Source organism: Carassius auratus, unplaced genomic scaffold (assembly GCF_003368295.1).
Source record: "Carassius auratus strain Wakin unplaced genomic scaffold, ASM336829v1 scaf_tig00020303, whole genome shotgun sequence".
Classification (NCBI taxonomy): domain Eukaryota; kingdom Metazoa; phylum Chordata; class Actinopteri; order Cypriniformes; family Cyprinidae; genus Carassius; species Carassius auratus.
Window position 1 is genome coordinate 32,057 of NW_020525016.1, and position 20,954 is coordinate 53,010.

At 34.6% G+C, this 20,954-nt stretch overlaps 1 protein-coding gene across 2 annotated transcripts in view; it reads left to right on the forward strand.

Annotated features, from left to right (window-relative positions):
- Positions 1-8,648, forward strand: part of LOC113076390 (coiled-coil domain-containing protein 178) — a 30,009-nt gene extending 21,361 nt beyond the window's left edge. For both annotated transcript variants that reach the window (XM_026249033.1, XM_026249035.1), the window contains exons 19-20: positions 1,953-2,087; positions 7,328-8,648. In XM_026249033.1, coding sequence (XP_026104818.1) covers positions 1,953-2,087; positions 7,328-7,483 — 291 coding nt within the window. In that variant the 3' untranslated portion in view covers positions 7,484-8,648. The remainder of the gene's footprint in view (positions 1-1,952; positions 2,088-7,327) is intronic.
- The last annotated feature ends 12,306 nt before the right edge of the window (positions 8,649-20,954 follow it).

Below are 20,954 nucleotides of genomic sequence, written 5' to 3' on the forward strand. Positions count from 1 at the left end.
AAATCCATGAAATTACAAGTTTAGCTTTTTAAAGGCCCAGTCTCTATTTTAATCTGAAATACTGCATTAATTGAAAAATAATTGTAAAACTTGATCATAATTATTGAATAAATATTAATTAGTACCATACAATTCTCTCAAAATACAAAAAACGAATATATTATTATTGTTATTATTACTATTAAAACAAAAATATATTAGATTAATTCGTTTTACTGAAGAAAAAAAAGTTAAATTTCAGGTGTCCGGTCACTTTTCACAACAAAGACCATGAGTGTGATTCCAAAATGAGGGGCGCACAAGGGTTAAAAAAATCCACAATAGAAAACAAAAAAAAAAGTATAAATACTGGCCTTCCCACTTTTAATTATATGGCAAAAATATAATATGTGACATAATTAAAAGTGGAAATTAAATAGATAAATTAGTAGAGTGCAATGCAATGACACCTAATACAGTTGTTTTCATAATTACCATTATATTTAATAGATATTTATATTACATTTTTATATATTTAATTTTATGCTGTTTTATTTGGTACTAAAGTGCTACTTAAATTGCAGTAACCATTTAACTATTATATTTTTCATTCTTTTTTACAGCTAAAAAATGCTATGAAAAGTGTCCAAATATGTGCATTAATGTGCTAGTGACAGATGGCGTTTAATTATTTATGTGGTTTTATGTGGCGTCCTTTGGTTATGCTGACAAACTTCTTTGTTTTGCACTTTTATCAGTTGACTGTAGCTCCAAATATATGTCTAGCATAACTGCTATAATGGACACTGCAACTGCAGTATGTCCTTAACCTCAACAGATCACTTTTATAGATAATACAGGTTAACATATACAGTGGCATTTTGCCAGTTTAGTTGGATTTGCCAGTTTAGTCTGAATAGGAGAGCTAGAGCGCCCCCTTGCAGTGGTTAAATGTACAAAACATAGGCCTACCTTAACTTCCAGAATCACTGTGTGCTTGTAAACAAAAGGTAACCCTTAAGGCCTAACAGAAATTGCATTGTATACATCTCAGACATGCCAAATCAAGTTTTTATATGAGCAACGATACTGTACAGACAACAGAAAGCATGGATGAGGATAATCTCATCTTTTTGATATCGTTTTTTATGACAATATCTTTCTACAGTATATTGTAAGTATTGTTACTTGTAGCATTAATAGGATAGTGCAGGTTTTGACAGAGCTCTATAAAGGACATTTTTTTGTTCTCGTTCAGTTAAAGGCTGAGCTAATTCGCTTTAGTTTTTTCATGCTCCAAAGAACACATTGCCAAGCAATGATAAGCTTAAAGGAAGAGAGAAGAGATGGGGCGAAACATGGGAAGACATCCCTCCGAATTGAAACCCCCTTTTTTTCTGGAAAACTGCACAAATAATAAAGAGAGCAGCATGCTTTCTTTCTTTCTTTCTTCTCTAATCTCTCTCTCTCTCACACACACACACACACACTCTCTCTCTCTCTCTCTCTCTCTCTCTCTCTCTCTCATTTTTTTCTTCTTCTTTTTTTCCAGTATACTCGGAATAATTTCTTGTTGCGGCAGGGGGTTCATGACTTTTTGTGTATGTGTAAAATATGTCTGGAGGGGATTGGTATAAAGTTAAAGTGAGTGAAGTCGAAATATTTTACTCATCAGCTTTGCAGTCACCGAGTTTGCCTGAGCTAGAACAAAACCGCTGAAGCATTTAGAGAAAATTAACCCCCCATCCTGGCAGCCAGATGTGACTGGTTTCCGCCCAGTGCACATGAGTGGGCAGGGAGAGCAAGAGACTGTGAAATTCCTGTCAGCCCCGTGTACTGCAGAATGGGCTATTGACTGCTTTCTCTATTCCCCTCCATCATTCTTCTTGAACACTGCCATTAATTTCCTCTCCTGCCTTACCAATTCCCCCTCTCTTTTTCTCTCTCTCTCTCTTTCTTTCTTTCTTCCCCAGCTTTCTTTGTTGCAGAAGAGGATGCACAAAGCCATGCTAAAATACTTCAAACACCGCAGCGTCTACAGCCAGGCAGAGCTGGCCCGCTTCCAGACCCTCTCCAACCAGAACAACCAGAAAATGAAAGCCCTCCAGGTATGGGCTCTTTAGTACCCCCACAAACACACACATACACACACACAAGAGTATTGCACTGTATACTACGATGGGTCCCACTTGGGTTAATGAGGTTAAGACAATTAACCTTTAAGGAATATTTCACTTCAAAATTTAAATTTGGTTATTATTTACTCACCCTTTCCATAAAAAAAAAAACTAAAAGGAGATGTTTGGTTGAGTGTGCAGATTGCCATACAGTGAAAGTGAATGGTGACCATGGCTGTCACCATGTCACTTTCAATGAATAATGACTTAGATTTTAGCTTGTGACTCACTCAAAGCTATTCTATGACTTCAGATATAAAATACTGCACACATGGACTACGTTCATGATGCTTTTATGGCTTTTGTGGAACTTGACAGCAGATGGTGTTCCACAAAAGAAAGGAAGTCATATGAGTTTGGACTGTCATGAAGTTGAATTTGAAGTTATATATTGGAAGGCAATTGGCCATTTAGAAATTATCGTAAATGTGGCTTATGCATAAGCATTAACATTCTTTTATAATTAAACTTATTTTCTAATATGAAATGTTTGCAATACCTGTAAATATCAAGTAAATATTGTGTTAAAATCAGCATATACTGTATAGGGATATGCCGCTATCAGATTTTCATGTTGCGATAAATTGCTTATGCTTTTATCACGGTAAAGGGTATTATCATGATATTGAAATTTATTTTTTTGAAAGTGTTCATAATACAGTATAACAGGTTTAATAACTTTTTTCTAATAACAAAAATAACTGTGCAGTTAAGCAATACAGAAAAAGATATAAAGTTAAAAGTTTTACACAGATTAAAGTGCAAAAGAACTATAAAGACCAATAGGTATCACTTTACTATAAGACCTCGATAAGAACTACTTAATCTTAAAATTAACATTTACAATGAGAAATAGTTACATTTGCTACAGAAGCTATTAATCTTTGTAAAAAAAAAATACAACTTTTAGTTCATGTTTGCATAATGCATATTGCATAATGTTCGCGTTATGAAGTTTGAGAAGTAAATAGGCTAAAAGCGTCTGCTAAATGAATAAATGTAAATGTAAATATTTAAGTATTTGGCTGTGATGAACACCATAGCAAGTCCACAATCTTAATGGGTATTTAAATACGTTTTAGAAAGTAGTGCAGTTGTTTTATTTATGCCGTTTCCAGGTTAACGGCTGCATTTTCTGCAGTTTAGCGCCATCTGCTGTCAGAAAGTGAAATGTGCTTTCATTCAGCGGATCTCTCACGTGTTCCTCATGTGCTTCTCATGCGTGCTTGTTTACATCAGAGCGGCACATGCATCTTTCATGCATCATAAAGCGGTGCTGTGCATTTTGATCAGTTGATGGGAAAAGTATTTATAAAATGCATTCCAAATTCGGAAATAATTTGTAATATATAATTATTCATGGTATTTAGAAGTGCCCTCGATAACAATTATGTGCATATTCATTACCGTGATATATCACATTACAGAATACCGGCACATATCTAATACTGTATATCATTTAGTTCTCACCACATACATATCGGCCACCCCATTCTCTGCATCGTCTGACCACTATAATACTGCGTTAAGGTATAAAATTGCAAAAAAAAAAAAAAAGCAATTCGCTTATGACGTCTTAAAGGGGCCATGACATGAGAAATCAAATGTGCTTTGATATTCTGGCATATAAGAGGTCTTTGCACCATTAAAAGATTCTGCAAGTTTCATAGCTTAAAATGTCCTCCTCATTATAAACAAAGCATTTATTCAAGTTCCAAAAACAGCTCATTTTGGTTATATGGTGCAAGAAGACGTCATCTAGGCGCAAGCATTTGTTTAAACATTGCCTTCATTGGCATTGACGAATAGTCACCTTCTCACCATAGGCCCCTCCCACTGGCATTCAGTCACTCAATGACTTGACACTTGATTATGCTTAATGTTGCGACGTGTCAAAAGCAAATAAAAAATAACAATCACTGATGCTATCTGGTCTACACTGGAAAAGGTATGCAAGTGTGTAATGCATGCACAAATGAATGGTCATTAAAATTGTATTTAAATAATGATTCAAATTAGCCTTGCATATAACACGATTTTGTATACTGGAATAATGTAACCGCAATGTTTGGATGCTCTAACACAAAAGGCATTTGGTCTCAGTGGAAGGTGTGCTATGTGCGCTTATAATGAGGTGAGCGGCGGTGTGTTTGTGGCTCAGTCAGGGGAGGCCAGCTCTAGAAGTCAGGCTGGTGAATGGAGCATGAAGACGAGGAGTTCTTCAAGCTCCTCCGAGTGTGAAGGACAAAAGGAGCAGCCTTACTCTAAACTTTGTCACAGCTCTGCGAAGATCTCCTCCCCCAGAAACACACTAGCATTGTGTTGAGGAGACTTTACATTGTAAAATCATAGCAATAAATCGCCGCAGTTCTTAAATGACCCAAAACTATGGGAGTCATGTAGTTGCTAACCTTAGCTGTTAAAGGCCGGAAATAAATAAAACCCTGATATTAGAAAGTCTAGCTTGCTATTGTCTTGGTATTGTGCATGGCCAGACAGCCACTGGCAAATGGGACATGGTCAGGGAAAGACAGGGTCAAGGGCCCTTAAATGACAGAAATCTAGAAAATATCTCAGAAAAGAAATGGATTAATAAAGAGAAAAGTTGTAAGAGACGGCTAAATTGTTAAGTAACTTATCAGATTTTCTTTCTGGATTGCACACAACCTTTTTGGTAGCCATCTTTGGTTATGCCTCTGACAGCTATTTCCTGGTAATACAAGTTTCCTAGTCATGGTTCCATTACGTGCCAAGCTTTCAATAACACTTCAAGTCATTAATATATTCATGTCCGTTGTCAGGGGGGACATCCGGGAATGTTGTCCCGGGCCCCGTGACAAGACATCCCCTTGGGCTCATGGAAGAAAATAGCTCTCACTTAAAATATCTCAATGGGTAGCACAACACAAACAATAATTGTGCTTTATTTTTGCATGGTTAAAATGGCCAGTTTTTACACCATCAAGTCACTGAAGTTTATTTCTCTTTTGCTTTCTTTTCAAGATTATTCACCATTCTTAAGTATGGCAATTAATTCAGTTTTAAACACAAAGTTTATTTGTTTGCACACATTTGGAATGTGTAAGAAGATAATTGGGCCATTTTCCCACTCATCTCAATGGCTAAAAGTGTCCTAACTGACCTGAATTAACTTTACTTTAAAAATTAAATGCATTTTATTGTGTTTCTTGAGGTAAGCATATTATTCTAGTTTTATTGCATCAAAAGTTTTGAGTCAAAGAGAGCAATGGAAACATTATTGTTTCAGTCATTAAAGTTACGTTGTTAAAAATAAACTTTGACTATGCATTTCTAATAGTTTGATCTTTTGGAAGGTAATGCTGTTTTTAGATGTGCATGTTGTCTACATCCATTGCTGAACAGAGGAAAATCATGACATCACAAATGGGGCAATTTCAAATCCTGGTCTTACAGAAAAGTGGAAAACAAAAAATCTTAACTCAAAAAAATATTTTAAAGAGGGGCGTTAGTTTTGAGGCATGAAACTTGCAGTATGTTTTTATGATGATGGGTAAATTTTGATCATATTAAACCTTCACAAATATTTAATTGCCCTGTGTGCAAAGGCTTTTTATCTATGCCAATTCTGTCCGAACATTATTTCTTATAAGATACCACAGGCAAAAGTTGTCCACCCATCTATTCATGAGGAACCTGAAGGTTGCGGATTGCAAAAACTAGTTCCACTGATTTGTCCCCGGGTCTTCCTGAGAAACAAATGACTGCTTCCAAGCAGCTCTACTGAAGTATAGAGATGGGGGGAAGAGTAAAACGAAATAGAGAAAGCGTGCAAGCCTGTCATCTCGAAACGCCGCTGCAATATTGGGCACTCAGTTCCGGGTTATGCAAGTTTACACCAGGGATAGCATAATTGACAATTGCTAACAACAGAGAGCAGGGTGGAGAGTTGTGAATGGCCAGTAATAATTGGAGCGAACGCCCACTGCGCTGCTCTCGGGGGACCGTAATCCAAGATCTTGTTTCTGATATAATTGTTAGTCAGAAAATTTCTGCATGGCTAGGCCAGCTCAGTTCCCCAAGCTGGTTGACAGTGCAAGGCAGTTTAATAGAAAAACTGGTTGCTGAGGTTTTTTAAAACAGGCATGCACTGAACCCATGTGCTTGGTTCACCAGGAGTGTGGCACACACCGTCTTTCTCGTTTCCTTATGACAATCTTATGTCTTACAAACTAAAAGTGTCTCTTACAATTCATGAAATGTAACAAAGTTGGACTAGTAAAACTCCATAACTAAACTGATTTACAGATAAAAAGTGTCTTTTCAGAAGTATCTATAACAAAATGTAGGGTAATATATTTTATATTATGTTTTAGTAGAATATTATATAGGCCTATAATACTTTTCAAAAGTTTGGGGTCGGTAAGACTTTTTTTTTTTTTTTTGCTTTGGTCATTTATTTGATCAAAAATATAATAAAAACATAATCTGAAATATTTTTACAATATAAAATAACTGTTTTCTACAGTTTGTAATCTACAAAGATTAATTATCACCAGCCATTACTCTATTCACCAGCATCACATGATCCTTCAGAAATCATTCAACACTGTAAAAGTGTTTTATTGTTGTAAATATAACATTATTTTTGGGAATACATTTTACAAGAAAATGCTGTTTCTGTCTTTCTTCCTCAAAATGTGTTTAATCCAGTGTTAATATGAAATTAATTGTGAAATATATGTGAAATTAGTTTCTAGTTTTTTTCAGTCTAATATGGTGCTTGAAAAACATATTTATCAATGCTGAAAACAAATATGCTGCTTCATATTTTTATGGAAACTGAAACTTTTTTCAGGATTCTTTCATGAATAGTTCAAAACAACAGCATTTTTGAAACATTCTTTGTCAATTTTGAACAATTCAATGCATCCCAAATCATACTGACCACCAAACATTTAATCTGTAGTGTTTATATATTTGAATGGAATTGAATGGAAATGCTAGACTAGCGCTTGTGCCACCAAGAAAGTCTAGCTGGTTAGTTAACACAACCTACACCGGTGACCAGCTACACTGGCCTCTCCGGCAGAATGTGGATGTCAATCTGTTGCGGGCTCCGGCTCCCCTACAGGTTTTTGTAGTGAATTAGCCAGCACTCATTGATTCCATTTGCTTGCCTATTGAAACAGGAGGAGATGTCAAACGCAATCCAGCGCCTCTCTGAGTTCCTGCTCTCGCTGACAGATGACTCAACTAGCAGCCATGTCCCGCAGCAAGCAAACAGACCCGTCGCAGATGCCGACGGATGGAGCAGGAAGACGCCTACAGTTCAGATAGCGGAGTAATTGGACGCTCACCTGCGCCAGACAACTTACTTAAACCCCCAGCATGCTTCACTCTCTCCCCTGTCCGACGCTCACGGCCCAATCCATAACAATGAAGCAGGTGACTTTCATGCTACTGTCAGGAATGATCTAATTTTAGCGGGGTGAATGATTGCAATTGGCTTTGCCTCATCAGATAATTAATCTATGTCACCATTAATTGGAAAAGAGAATAATTAGGGGGCTGTGTTGACAGAAATTCTACGCTTCTCTAGATTCTTGGATCTAATTACACCTATTTAAACCCCTCTGACCTTAACTAGCGGATAGTATACCTGCGTAACCCTAACCAGGCTGGGGTTGGTCTCAACCGCCTCTCGCTCGGCGTCCTTTGTCATTTTTTTCCTCCTTTCTTGCTTGTTTATCCTCTCTTTTCCTGTCTCCTCAGAGAGCTGTCTCCCTCAATCACTTTTCAATATTCAATCTTAATTTTGTGGAAGTTTAGCATTTTCAATGAGCTGGAGATGAATGATTAATGAATAAATTTGAATGCTTCATTTTGTCCATGGATCATTAGTCAAGTCCTTTGTGGGAAGGACCTGCGAAAAAAAAAAAAAAGAGGGAAAATTATTGAGACATTAGCCTGAAGCAATCCAGGGGTAAATAGTATGCACAGAGGGATGTTGTGTGAACGCTACCCACTGGCATTCTGCACAACCCCACGGAAATGCAAGCCTTCTAATTTACCCCGCTTCACAAGACTGATGTGCTCTATCGACAAATAGGTTTCATTTACAAAAATGAGTTCTCATTTTGATGTTTTGGTGTATGCGTTTTTTTATAACTTTTTTACTTATTTATTTCTTTTACCCTCGTCCCTTGTCGTGCCTCCTCTGGTGAGATGTCAGATAACACAATTATTAATCAAATGTCAGTTATGATTGACCGAAACTATTATAGTCAAGCAAAGACATCAGAAAGTGACAGGCATGCTTTTTGGAATATTTAGTATAATTGGGATTTTCTGTTAGGTTGTTCGGTTCAGTTTTACAATACAGTCTTAGATAGATCATATGGACTAACAATGAACAATGCATGCATTTGTCAGTCTAAGTTCAACATTTACTAATATAGTTTTTAAAAGAAGTTAAGATTAAGAACATTAATGAAGACTAATCAATGCTGTGTTAATCATTATTATTTTAGTTTTTAATAAGTGCAATTGATTTTATTAATTCATATTTAATTTTGAAATATATTTTCATATATTTTTCAATTTGAAAGTTTTAGTCTTTTTGTTGTATTTTATTTTATTGTTTTAGTTTATTAGTTATTTGAGTAGATATTGTTATAATTTAAACACAGTTTTGGAGGGAACCTAGAGCCCTAGCAGAATTGTTGTGCGCCTCCGAGCAACACAGTGGTGTTTAGTTTTAGAATGAATCCGCGTTTTGAACAAATCCTGTGAACCAATGATTCAAAGCCCCATTCATTAAGAGAGCTTCATTCCTGAATGAATCAGTCTTTAAACAAATCGAATAAATCAATGACTCATAAAGACATTACCACCACCTGCTGGCAGATTTAGTTTCTTATTTAGAGTATCATTTCATCAAACAAAACAAATATATATATATAAAGATTTATATGTAAAGATTTATAAAATAAAAACATTATAGGGATATTTCAGCCAAACATTTTTAATTCTGTCATTAATTACTCTCTCTTGTGTTGTTTCAAACCTTTCTTTTGTGGAACATAAAAGTTATTTTGAAGAAGCTGTTTTGGTTATCAATGACTTTCATTGTATGAACAATAAATGAGATGTTTCTCAAATTATCTTCTTTTATGTTCCATAGAATATGTTATGTCGTTGTAGCCTAAATGTTTATGTGTAATAAATTTTATGTTGAATCAAATCAAATATTTTTTTTTAAAGCTACAATTTGTAATATCTACTTGATACTTTATCATTTAACACAAAAATTACTTTAAATAGTTTTTTTTTTTGTGGGTATTTTCAGTCAAATTATTTTGCGATTAATTAATCGTAACATCATTTAGTTAATCAGATTAAAACATTTTATCGACTGATAGCCCTAATATATATAATATTTTTTATTAATAAATGTAGTTCATATATTTTTTCTTTATTATTATTATTTTATACTTCAGTAAATGCATAACCCTAGTTTTTTTGTGGGGGGGGGGGGGTTGCTCTTTGACTGATAACCCAAAATCGATCAAATTCTTGGCAACGGAACACATTATACATTTTAAACTCTTTTATTTAAAAAAAAATACTTTTAAAAATAAAGTTTTTTTTTTTTTACTTTGAACCCCTAATGAACAAATCAGGAACTCTTAAGGACCAAATAGCAATTTAAGAACCGCATACATTAAAAACATGTTCTTAATAAGAATTTAGAAGCTGCAATTAAAAATTGAAACTATATTTTTAAGTGTGTCTACCTGTGACATTTTTGGAAGATTATGTAGATGTGGAAATGACATATTTTCCTGCAAAGTGTTATAGATTCATTTGATATGAATGGATGGGCCCAGAAGCATACATACTCCCATGACAGCAATAAAACTTTTTTTTAACAGAGAATACAGACAGAGAACGTAATGGATGACTGAGAGACATACTATTTCTCTTGAAACTCAGTGAAAGAGATCCTTTGGCCCCTTTGAGACTGTCAGAGTGGATGTGTTTCCCGCTCTTCTGCATTTGCAGTAGATAATAGCAAGCGGCAGCTGGTTTCTTACTTCCTGTGATCAGCACTAACTAACCAGCACTAACACTAACTGTCTAGACACAGTATAAAGGAGGCATGGGATCATATTATACAATCAGTAGCTCTACAGTTTGATTGGATGAGCTTGTATATGTCCACCTGTGAACACACACCAGTTTAATTTTATATTAATGCAGCAATCATTTGTTTACTGAAAAAACTTTAATGAATATTTTGCTTTGCAACTGTAAACCGACTACAAATAGGCTAATAAACTTTATTACTTAATGGAATATTGTTTTATTGTGTTGATGGTAACATTCACAGAATTGTTGTATTGTTTATTTATGTATTGTTGTTCAATTATATTATTATTATTATTTAATTATTATTTAAAAGCATAGTTTATCCAAAAATGAAATTCTATCAATTACTCACTCAAGTTGTTCCAAAGTGTCTTTTTTTTCTGTTGAACACACACCAAAAATTTATAATAATAAATAAATAAAGGTATTTTAAAGAGTGTTGGTCACCAAACAGTGGATGTAAGCTATTGACTTCCATATATGGAAAAAACTGTTTTGGAAAAACATGAGGGTAAGTAAGTGATGACAACATTTTCCATTTAATAATTCATTTGAAACTTGTTTGACACAGTCGATAAACCCTAATAAAAAAGCCAATGTTAAAAAAACACATTATTATTAAAGAAACTTTTGTTAAAAGTCATTAAAACTTGTTCAATAAATAATGTATTATTATTATTGTTGTTGCTTTAGTCCTTTCTAAGCTTTGGTAGAGCAACCATGCGAAATTTAGGTATGACAGCAACACAGGACTGGATATTGAGAATATATTTATGCACAATTGTTTGCACACTAAACTTTGTTGGCACCATGGACACCCAGGTCATGTTTTTGAAGGATGGATTGCCTCTTTGCTTTCTCTTCCAGGTCAGGCAGCCATATTTTAAATTAGAACACTTCCCAAACACATCTGTCTGCTCTTCCAGCCTCCAATCAATCCTGTGAAATAAATGACACCAGGCCGGGAAACACCACTGCCATTAATTTCAACAGAAACATGCATCAAACCTTACAGAGGGTTAGCAACCGCCAGACGACTCTATTACACAAACACATACACTGATGCTGTATTGTACATTCAGCTTTCGTGAGTCGATATTAAGACAATTGTATTGGATTTAAGGTTAGTTAAAGATATATAACGTGTAATATTTTCTATAATATAAGTGGGAACTGTAAGTCAGCCATTGGCATTGAGAAAGTTAAGAAAAGTGCTAGAAAACAAAAATATTGCAATTCCATTTGGCGACGCTAGTGGCGCAGAAAATACACACTTCGTTTTTAAGTCAAATCAGATTGAATGCACCAATCCAATAGTGTCCAATATTCTAAAGGCCAATTCAACAACAAAGAGATCATAATTACAAGACACGCATACATGTACTCCTGCCGGCTTCATGATGCAACACCAGACGATGACAACCCTTGAAATGTGTACAGATGCTAAGTCTGTGTGTATTTAATTGGAAAATAAGACACCTGAAAATGTGAAGAAAAAAAAACTGAAGAGCGATAAACAAATTCGTCATGAAAATAATATATGTTCTCTTTGTCTCCACACTTCCCTGCCTCCCCACACATTCATCTTAACAGGATAATAATTTGTGAAAGTCTCTGACATTTGTGGCTAGCTAGCATGGTAATAAACCCCTGGCTCGGAACGTTTTTTAGTTAATTAGAGTCAATCAATCCAAACTTTTGCTCACTTACCGGTGTGAAACAGCAATATAATGAGCAGAAATCAGCACAGTGATTGGAAATACAAATTACAGCTGTTTAAAGGAAACCACACAGTCTACTACGCGGCCAGCGAAGCAAGAGCCTGCTGGGGACATCTTGAAGGGTTTGGTGCCAATTCGATGGGTGCAGTAGGGGGAAAGATATGAGATGGAGATGAAGAAAAAGAGGGGGAGTGAAGCTCAGCAATGCAGATGCTGAAGGACGGATTCAGTCAAACCGCCCTGACGGCAATTAAACACGAGTTACGTTTGACAAAATCTCTTTATTAATACTTGCACCGTGACGACAAATGCGTACTGCAGAGGGATGATGCTTAGCTTTGGGCCTAACATGATTGTGAGTGTACAGTAGTGTCATATTTGTGTTTTCTCATTACAGATGTCATTAACATGTGATGCTCATATGTAACGCATGTGATGAGACAGATTTTGATGCATGAAGGTATGCTATAAACACAGAAGTGCTCTCTTGCGGCATATTCATATTGGCATTAACTCAAAGCTAAACTTTTGGATTTAAATTTAAATATTGGCATCATTTATTCATAAAAGTTTTTTGTACTGATGCATTTTGTTCCAAACCTGCTGAAGGCATTTCAATAGCTCTCTGTAAGAAAAATACTGAATTTGTCATTTTTAAATGAAATATTTTATCAAAATAAAAATTTTATTTTATATATATATATATATATATATATAATTTTTTAAATAGAATGCATTTAACATTTATGCATTTATTCAATATTGTAATTTTCATTAACATAAATACATATTTTATCAAAATAAAAATGATTATAATATTTACAAAAAAGGTGTTATTTTCGTGCAGTGCTTGGGCCATATTATAAAAAAGTATAAAATAATTCCACTTTATTATGTAAATATTTATTCTCATTTATAACTTAGAGTATTATAAGTACTCTAATACATATTTAATTTGAAAAAATGTCTGTGCTTAGCATTTCTCACACACATGGTTGTAGTTTATGTATGTATGTATGTATTGTATGTGCATTAATATCATCTGGAAATGCATAAATACATAGCAAAATGTCTGGATCCGACAGTTTTCAGCACCCAAACTTCATTTCTTAAGTTCTAATGCTTGCTAACTGAGCTTGGCAGCCTCGGCTTGACGTTGTCTTACAGTTATTATTGTTAGACTATCCAAGGAGCGCAGATAATGCAAAATGCTCTGCATGCCCTGCGTTTGTTTCACTTTTCACTGGAGGGAGTAATTGTGTTGCGCTGACCATATTAGACACAAAGCACTTTTTTTTTCGAAGGGGGAACTGCTGGCGACAGAACAAAAGAGTGGAGAGAAATTAAAGACTTCATGTCTGCAAATGTCTGTTTTTGGACTCAAACATTAGTAAGAATAGAAAAAGAAGGGATGATGCTACTTTTGATATAATAATAGAAGTATAAGGATGATATGTGTTCAAAAAAGACAGTAAAAACTGATAAAATATTATCAAAATGTAATAGAAATGTTATTTTGTGATGTTTTTTTTAAATGTAATTTATTAAGCTGTATTTTCAGCATCATTCCTCCAGTCTTAAGTGTCACGTGATTCTTCATAAATTATTCTAATATGAGGATTTGTTGCTCAAGAAACATTTCTGATTATTGTCAATGTTAAAACAGCTGTTGCTTCATATTTTGGTTTAAAAATATTTTTATAAAATAATTAAGGTTATATGTATATGAGTTACAAAACAATTAAATATAAAAAGATAAATAAATAAAAATCTAAAAAACATTCTTATGAATATTTTCATGTTGAAATAAAGCATTTTTTGCTCTTTTTACTAATTAATAAATTACTCCGAAATGAGTTCTGCTTGTGTTTCAAAGGCAACTTAAAGTCATGTTCACATATTCTTCTAATCATTTGCCATCTGATTCCTCTGCTACTTCCAATTCCCATGTGGCTTTCTTTGTTCTAATATTTGAGCTATATTTTTGATGCTGTGAGTGTTTGGGCGCCGCTTTAACGAATAAAATCTCCCAGTTCTCCCCAGAAATAAGCATCAGCTCTGCTCCGCTGGCTTTACCTTCCCCAGGTGATCGCGCCACTGCGTCCACGGCCGCTCCAGCGCACACGGCTCCTTCGCCGCTGCCAACCCTGAGGGTGGCTACCCGCTAGTGGCACACACACACACACATGCCAATGTTCCTCCAGTATCCCATCATGCCTCTGTCCTAGCTGCCCAGCTGCTCCCTAAGGTACACACCAGTACCCTGATACCTCCCTCTCGCTCTCTCTCTCTCTTCTTCTGCTGTTTTCTTTGTCATGAGTGATCGTCTGCAGGTCTCTAAACACCGGGGCCCACCTGGTCCGGGAGGCGCCCATTAGAACCCCATATGTGATGGAGACACAATGCGCCCAACTTCCACACCTAATCAACACCCCTGTGGGCCGCAGTCTCAGTGTGTTCCTCATGTTATACAAATATCTCATATTATCACTGACAGTTACAGAATGTACACAATGTATTTTAGTAGCACTGATACATTTTTATAGTTTAGTTTTTTCCCCCTTCAATCCAAAAATTCTGAATTTTTATTCGTATATCTTATGTTATTTACATTTTTGTGAAAGTTGTAGTAATTTGTTGTGTGCTTTTTTTCATTGTCATTATTTTTAAGATCTCCCCTTTTTTATTTTTTAAAGTTTTAATTTAATTAATATTTTTATTACAAGATATTATATAATTTTTTTACATGTATTTTATTTCATTATATTTGTATTATATTTATTATATTTGCTATTTTATTTCTTCAATTTGAACTAAATAAATATTGACAAATATTGCCTTGGAAACTAGCTAAAATAATATAATTCTATATTATTTTATCTATATTTTATTTCAGTTTAATGTTTATTTTATTTGAAATAATTAAAAAAAAAATTATTGTTATAGTTTGAGTTACAAAAAAACATATAATAACCCTGCCTATTTGATCTATTTCTATTTGTTAAAACAAATAGTTAAACATTTTTTATTTTTTTCTAAATATTTTATTTTGAGGATTTATTTATTTTATTTTATTTATTGTGTTTCTCTTTTTTATTAAAAACAAATTATATGTTATTAAATCTCTTATTTTTTTATATAATTATATGATTTTAAAAATTATATTATTTAATTACTATTAAAACATTGTTTGTTTTTTCCTTCTTCAAAGCGTTTCTCACTGTAAATAGTTTTTTGTCAGTTTGTTTGTTTTTTTAAAGCAAGTATAACTAGGATCAGGGTAAGTGAAATAACTCTAAATAATATTTATGTACAGTACATGTATGTGAAGTCTGCATGCAAGTAAAGTAGGGCATATTCTGATTATTTAACATTGCTTTAAAATACAATGCAAAACAGCTTAGCCGCTCACATAATAACATTTCAAAAAGCTAAGCATCTCACTATACAGAAGAACAAAAAAAACATTAAATACAAGAACATAGTCAATGTGTTAATTGCAGTGATGCAAAACCCCATAAGCACTGCTCCCAGTACTACACTAACAAGATTAGCTTTAATTTATTACCATCACGAGTGGTGTAGGTGTCATCTAATGCATGCTTTCATCATATCTTCACCGTTTGTTGCCATTAAAGCCATGAACGGGGTTTACTTTGACCCTTGCTTTGCAGTTACAATATATTTAGAGGGGCATTTCAACAATGAAGACATGTAATATCACATGTAATTCCACACTAGCTTAGCATTTTATCATCTAGTACTGATAACGAAATGCAAAAGCTGTAGTAAATAAATTTGCAGCGTTCCATTTATTTAAACAAAATAATTCCTGTTCCAGCCAGTGGCCTAATATGCAAGAGCTTTTCACATACTTTGTGCGAAAATTAGATTTAATAAATAAATAAATAAAAAAAGCCACTTTCAGAGGTTGCCATCTTACCACACTTAGTTAACAAAAATATTTTTACAAACAAGATGATATCACAACACTCCATGATATTAATATGATATGTTCCCTGATCTGTAAAGCAGCTGGTTATCTTGCTTGGCACCGATAAGAAAAAGTGCTGTGGATTTCCAGTTTGTGAGCACATTTGGGCTGAATCTTTCACACGTCACAAATTGCAGATGGGAAGCAGTGATCTCGAACAGCCGATCACCTCAGCGTGACCATCTGACACCTTCCATTTAGGAAAATAATACTTTCTATCTTAGCATACTCTCTCCTCTGCAGCCAGGCAGAGGAAATATGCCTGGAAGAGCTTCAACCTCAAACTTTGCCTTCGCTTGGTCCCATTCAGCCTCGTTTCTTTAGATGGATCGTTTTAGATTAGCTTTCTCTTCGTGTTAACGATGTATGTTTGCAGCGAGGGCTTGAATCCGCTGATGCTACGTGGAAAATATACAGTTGTTTAAGCATTAAGAGAGCAACTGTAGTCATGCCTTTATGCTGTTTTGATTTTTGTTTTGTTTTTTCCAACGTCATTTTGACCAGATTATGTTCTTAAGGCTCAGCTAGCAACGCCAAGGTCACGGGTTCAGTTCCAAGCACACATACTGATTACATTTGTCTGTATGGTGCTTTGGGTGAAACTGTCTGCCAGATACATTCATTAAAAAAACACTTAAAGAAAACAACAACAACAAATGCATCACGACTGGGATTCTGTTCTAACATCCCAATAATCATTAAGCTAACATCATTCTCAGTTTTGCTTCTATAACCAAGTCTGATTTCCAAATGATTTGAGATGTAACATTCACATCTGTTGGACTGTATACAATAAAGTAAGAAAATATTATTATAAGTATTATATAGAATCAGTAAAGACTGTTTCATTCATTCTATCATTCTAAAGTTCTATCATTATTATCTATTTACAGTTCTATCTATCTATCTCTGTCTGTCTGTCTATATCGCTCTTTCATTCTATCGTTCTGAAGTTCTATGATTCTAAAGATCTATCTGTTTATTGTTCATTCGTTTGTTCTATCATTCTAAAGTTCTATCATTCTATGATTATAAAGATCTATCTATCTATCTATCTATCTTTTGTTCACTCGTTTGTTCTAAGGTTCTATCATTCTATGATTCTAAAGATATATCTATTGCTCTTTCATTCTATCATTCTATGATTCTATCTATCTATCTATGTATCTATCTATCTTCTGACTGTTTCTATCTATCTATCTATCTATCTATCTATCTATCTATCTATCCCTCTGTCCATTATGCCTTTTAAAACTTTCAAACAAGAATTTGTCAAATTCAAGTTTGTCAAGTTGAAAATTACTGTTATATTTATCCCTTTACTTCCTTATATTGAATTTGCAGTTCTTCTGCGTTCTGTTTGTTGGCTGAATTTAAATTCAGGAATTGAATTAGAATTTTTAAGGCTTTCTCATACAAATTTGAATACATATTTTAACTAGTGGTGGGCCGTTATCGGTATGCAGTCAGTGTGCGTTTCGTGTGGTGCAGAAGCAGCACGGACTAATACTCATTGTGCTTGCACACAGGACGCGTTTGCAGTCCGCTACTCGGTACGTAAACGATCGCTGCACTGCTGCAGACGCACCGCTCCTGGAACGAACTGACGGACCGCAACCACGTAAACGCTGGAATCCGTTAACATGGGTGCATAAAAAAATACAAAACGCATACGCACTGCAGACGGATTATGTGTGAAACAGGTGTAAGGTTGTTTGCAACTTGTGCAATGTGGAATTAGTTTACCGCTTTCTCAAGCAGTTTGTGACGCATTTTGGAAACAGGAGATGAGCCCCTGGTCTAATGCACCACCTGGCTTGAGAAACCCCTTCTCAAAGACTTAACGTTACCTTAAGTCATTATTTTATTTGGGTAGCACACATATTCTGAATGCAAATGAGCCGTTTTAATCTAGATTTATCTTCTAAGATTACAGTGAGATTAATCTAGATTTAAAAAATGAATCTATGCCCACCACTCATTTTAACCTTAAAAGTGAATTACCGACAAGTATTTTAACAATCTCTGCCGAACAACTATTCAGACTAAGACTAAGACTCTTTATCTCTATATCTATATCCTTCAACATCACACATGCATGCTCCTCCATCCTGAATGTGACATAAAGTTCAGTTCCACTGACGACTGGCCTGTGCTCCACTCATGGGTGCAGTGTCTGTAATTTGAGCGATAAATAGGAGTGGGTTTAACAGTTGTGGAGAGAGTTGTAAATCTGGTCTGCGTTTTGTGGTCTCGGAGGGTTTAATTAGTCCACGGATTCCACTTCTAACGTGACGAGGTTCGCTCAACACCCCTCCATAATGTGGCACAAGCAGAGTGCCCCTCCGTCTAAAGTCCGCCGGCCCCCGGAGAGCCCTGTAGCAGTCCAGAGCTTAAAGACTCAAAGACGGCCATCTCAGCCTGTATAACAAGTCAACAGAGAATTAGCTGATGTCATATCAATTGAGCTCCTTGGTTTTTTCAAGTCACGAGCAAAGACTCTTCACTGAGGAGGAGTGAGGAAAACTGTCAATGTAATCCCAGGTACTGCAAATAATCCGTTACTAAAACGGTATTCAGAAAGTTGCTTTCCGCTGAAGCCAAAGGAGTGTTCAACTTTCCACCAAATGCTCTTCCAATATATATTTTTCTCTAGTATAAAAAAAAAACATTTATGTTGCATATATATAATAAACTCAATTTATATTGAATGTTAACTGGCCAAACCTACTGTGTTAAAATGAACACTACAGATAGGGACATTATTATTTTTACAGACATTTCTGATAACATTAAAGCAAAAAATAATACAGTGCAAAAATACAGGTAATACACCTGTTTACAAATCATTTACAGATAACTCATTCATGTTAGTTTTTGGTTTGTTTGTTTGTTTTATAGGTAATGTATTTTCCATATTGACTTTCACAGGTGTTTTTACGCATTGTGTTGTGTTTAAGGGTTAAACTAAATGTCCATAACTTTAACAGTTAATTTTCTTTTTCTGGTGGTTTTTTTTTTCAACTGTTTTTTTTTTCTTACAGTGTATGTAATTAAAATTATATATTAATAAAAAAATTATATATTATTAAAAACCATAATAGTATATCAGTGATGCTAAAATAATACTGGGTAACACTGAAGATGCAAGGTGAAGTTTACTGATGCAGTCTGTATGAAGTATTATTTTTATCATTAAGCCAGTGCTAAAGAGTCTTAAAGCCCTCTTGGAGCAATCTGAGATGGATACCTTGCTTAAGGATCCATTAGTGACCATTTTCTCAGGAATCCACCAGGCCACCGGAAATGTATCCATTACGTGAACCAGTTAACATTCTGACGATCATAAATCTGTTTATATATTTTTTTAAATGTTGATGTTGTGAAGAGTTAATTGAATTCATTCTTTCACTTCATCAAACAGTGCGAGGAGATCTTTCAGAGAACACATGAGGGCATATCAGCAGTAAAACTTTCATTAGCAGCAAAGGAAGTGTTATATCTAGCCATTTTGGGTGTCAAAAGCACAACTAAAAAAGTTGAATCCTTCACTTGATCCATATGCTTTATCTCAAACCTTTTCTTTTAATGGCTTTGTGAGCTTGATGCTGTTTTCCAGATGGCTATGTAACATTATAAATCTGTCTTGCATGTCAAGCAACTATGTTATAATATGAGGATTTAGAAGCGTTAATCTTACCTACTAACAAACAGTGCATATGTTTGACTAATTGGGCATTTACATCGCAATGCTTCATGACTTGGTATATTCTGCATATATTCTATATTTTATTAACTTGTGTTCCTTTAGCTCATATTTTCTGAAATGGACTAATCGCTGATCATGGCTTTATGGTACTGTTTTACCATATCCTGTTCTTTTTAAGAGTAATGCAATGGTTTTATTTCATAATGGCATAACACCACAAGCTGTCACATGACGACAGTTGAGCTGTATGAAATATTGACGTATGGTTTCTACAGGATTGGATGTAATGCAAAGCTACAATCTCGTGTACTGTATATCTGGGCCAGCTGGAAGCTGATGCAATACGATGTTACCAGTGCTGTGCAACAACAGGCATTGTACAGGTTTATAGATCAAGAATTATGTGAAGACCGCACTCACTTTATTATTGGTCTGTATTTATGGTTAATAATACAAAATAAATGCATGCAATTTTGTTTGCAGCTTCAAAATGGGTATAAAATTGTCCAAAATACTTTAATCTGGTGCTTTTTTTATGTAATGTTCAATATGCTTAGTGGAGTACAGGTAGCACTTCTTTATGTATTTCTCCATGAAGTGCATTTTTTTGCATTCTCATATATCCTCATTTATCTGCAGATTATTAGATCAAGTAAGATGTTCTCTACACTGTATAGCACGGTGTGTGAGGAGAACTATCAGAGAACGCATGAGGACATATGAGTAATGCATCAGCAGTAAAACTTTCATTAGGAGCACAGGAAGTGCTATATCTAGCCATTTATGATGTCGAAAAAACAAAAACAAAAAAGTTGAATCCTTCACTTGATCCATATGCTTTATCTCAAACCTTTTCTTTTAATGGCTTTGCAAGCTTGATGCTGTTTTCCAGATGGCTATGTACCATTATAAATCCGTCTTGCATGTCAAGCAACTATTTTATGTTACAATATGAAGATTTAGTTACCTGCTACCTGATTTTCTGTTTCAGTATGTACACGGTTGCCACTTGGATGAACATTAGATGATGGTGCCCACTATCTAAGGTGAATAAAATACGGTATTACATTTTTTTTTCTTTTTTTTCTCAATGAACAGGTTACAGTGGAAGCATTTTCAGTAGTTTCATATGAATATGCATTTGGAAAGCTGCACACATTAAATAAATTCAAGTGCTATTGTTAAAAAAGCTGTTTGAAACAACGCAGAACTGAATAAGTTTATTTGTTTCATCAAACTAT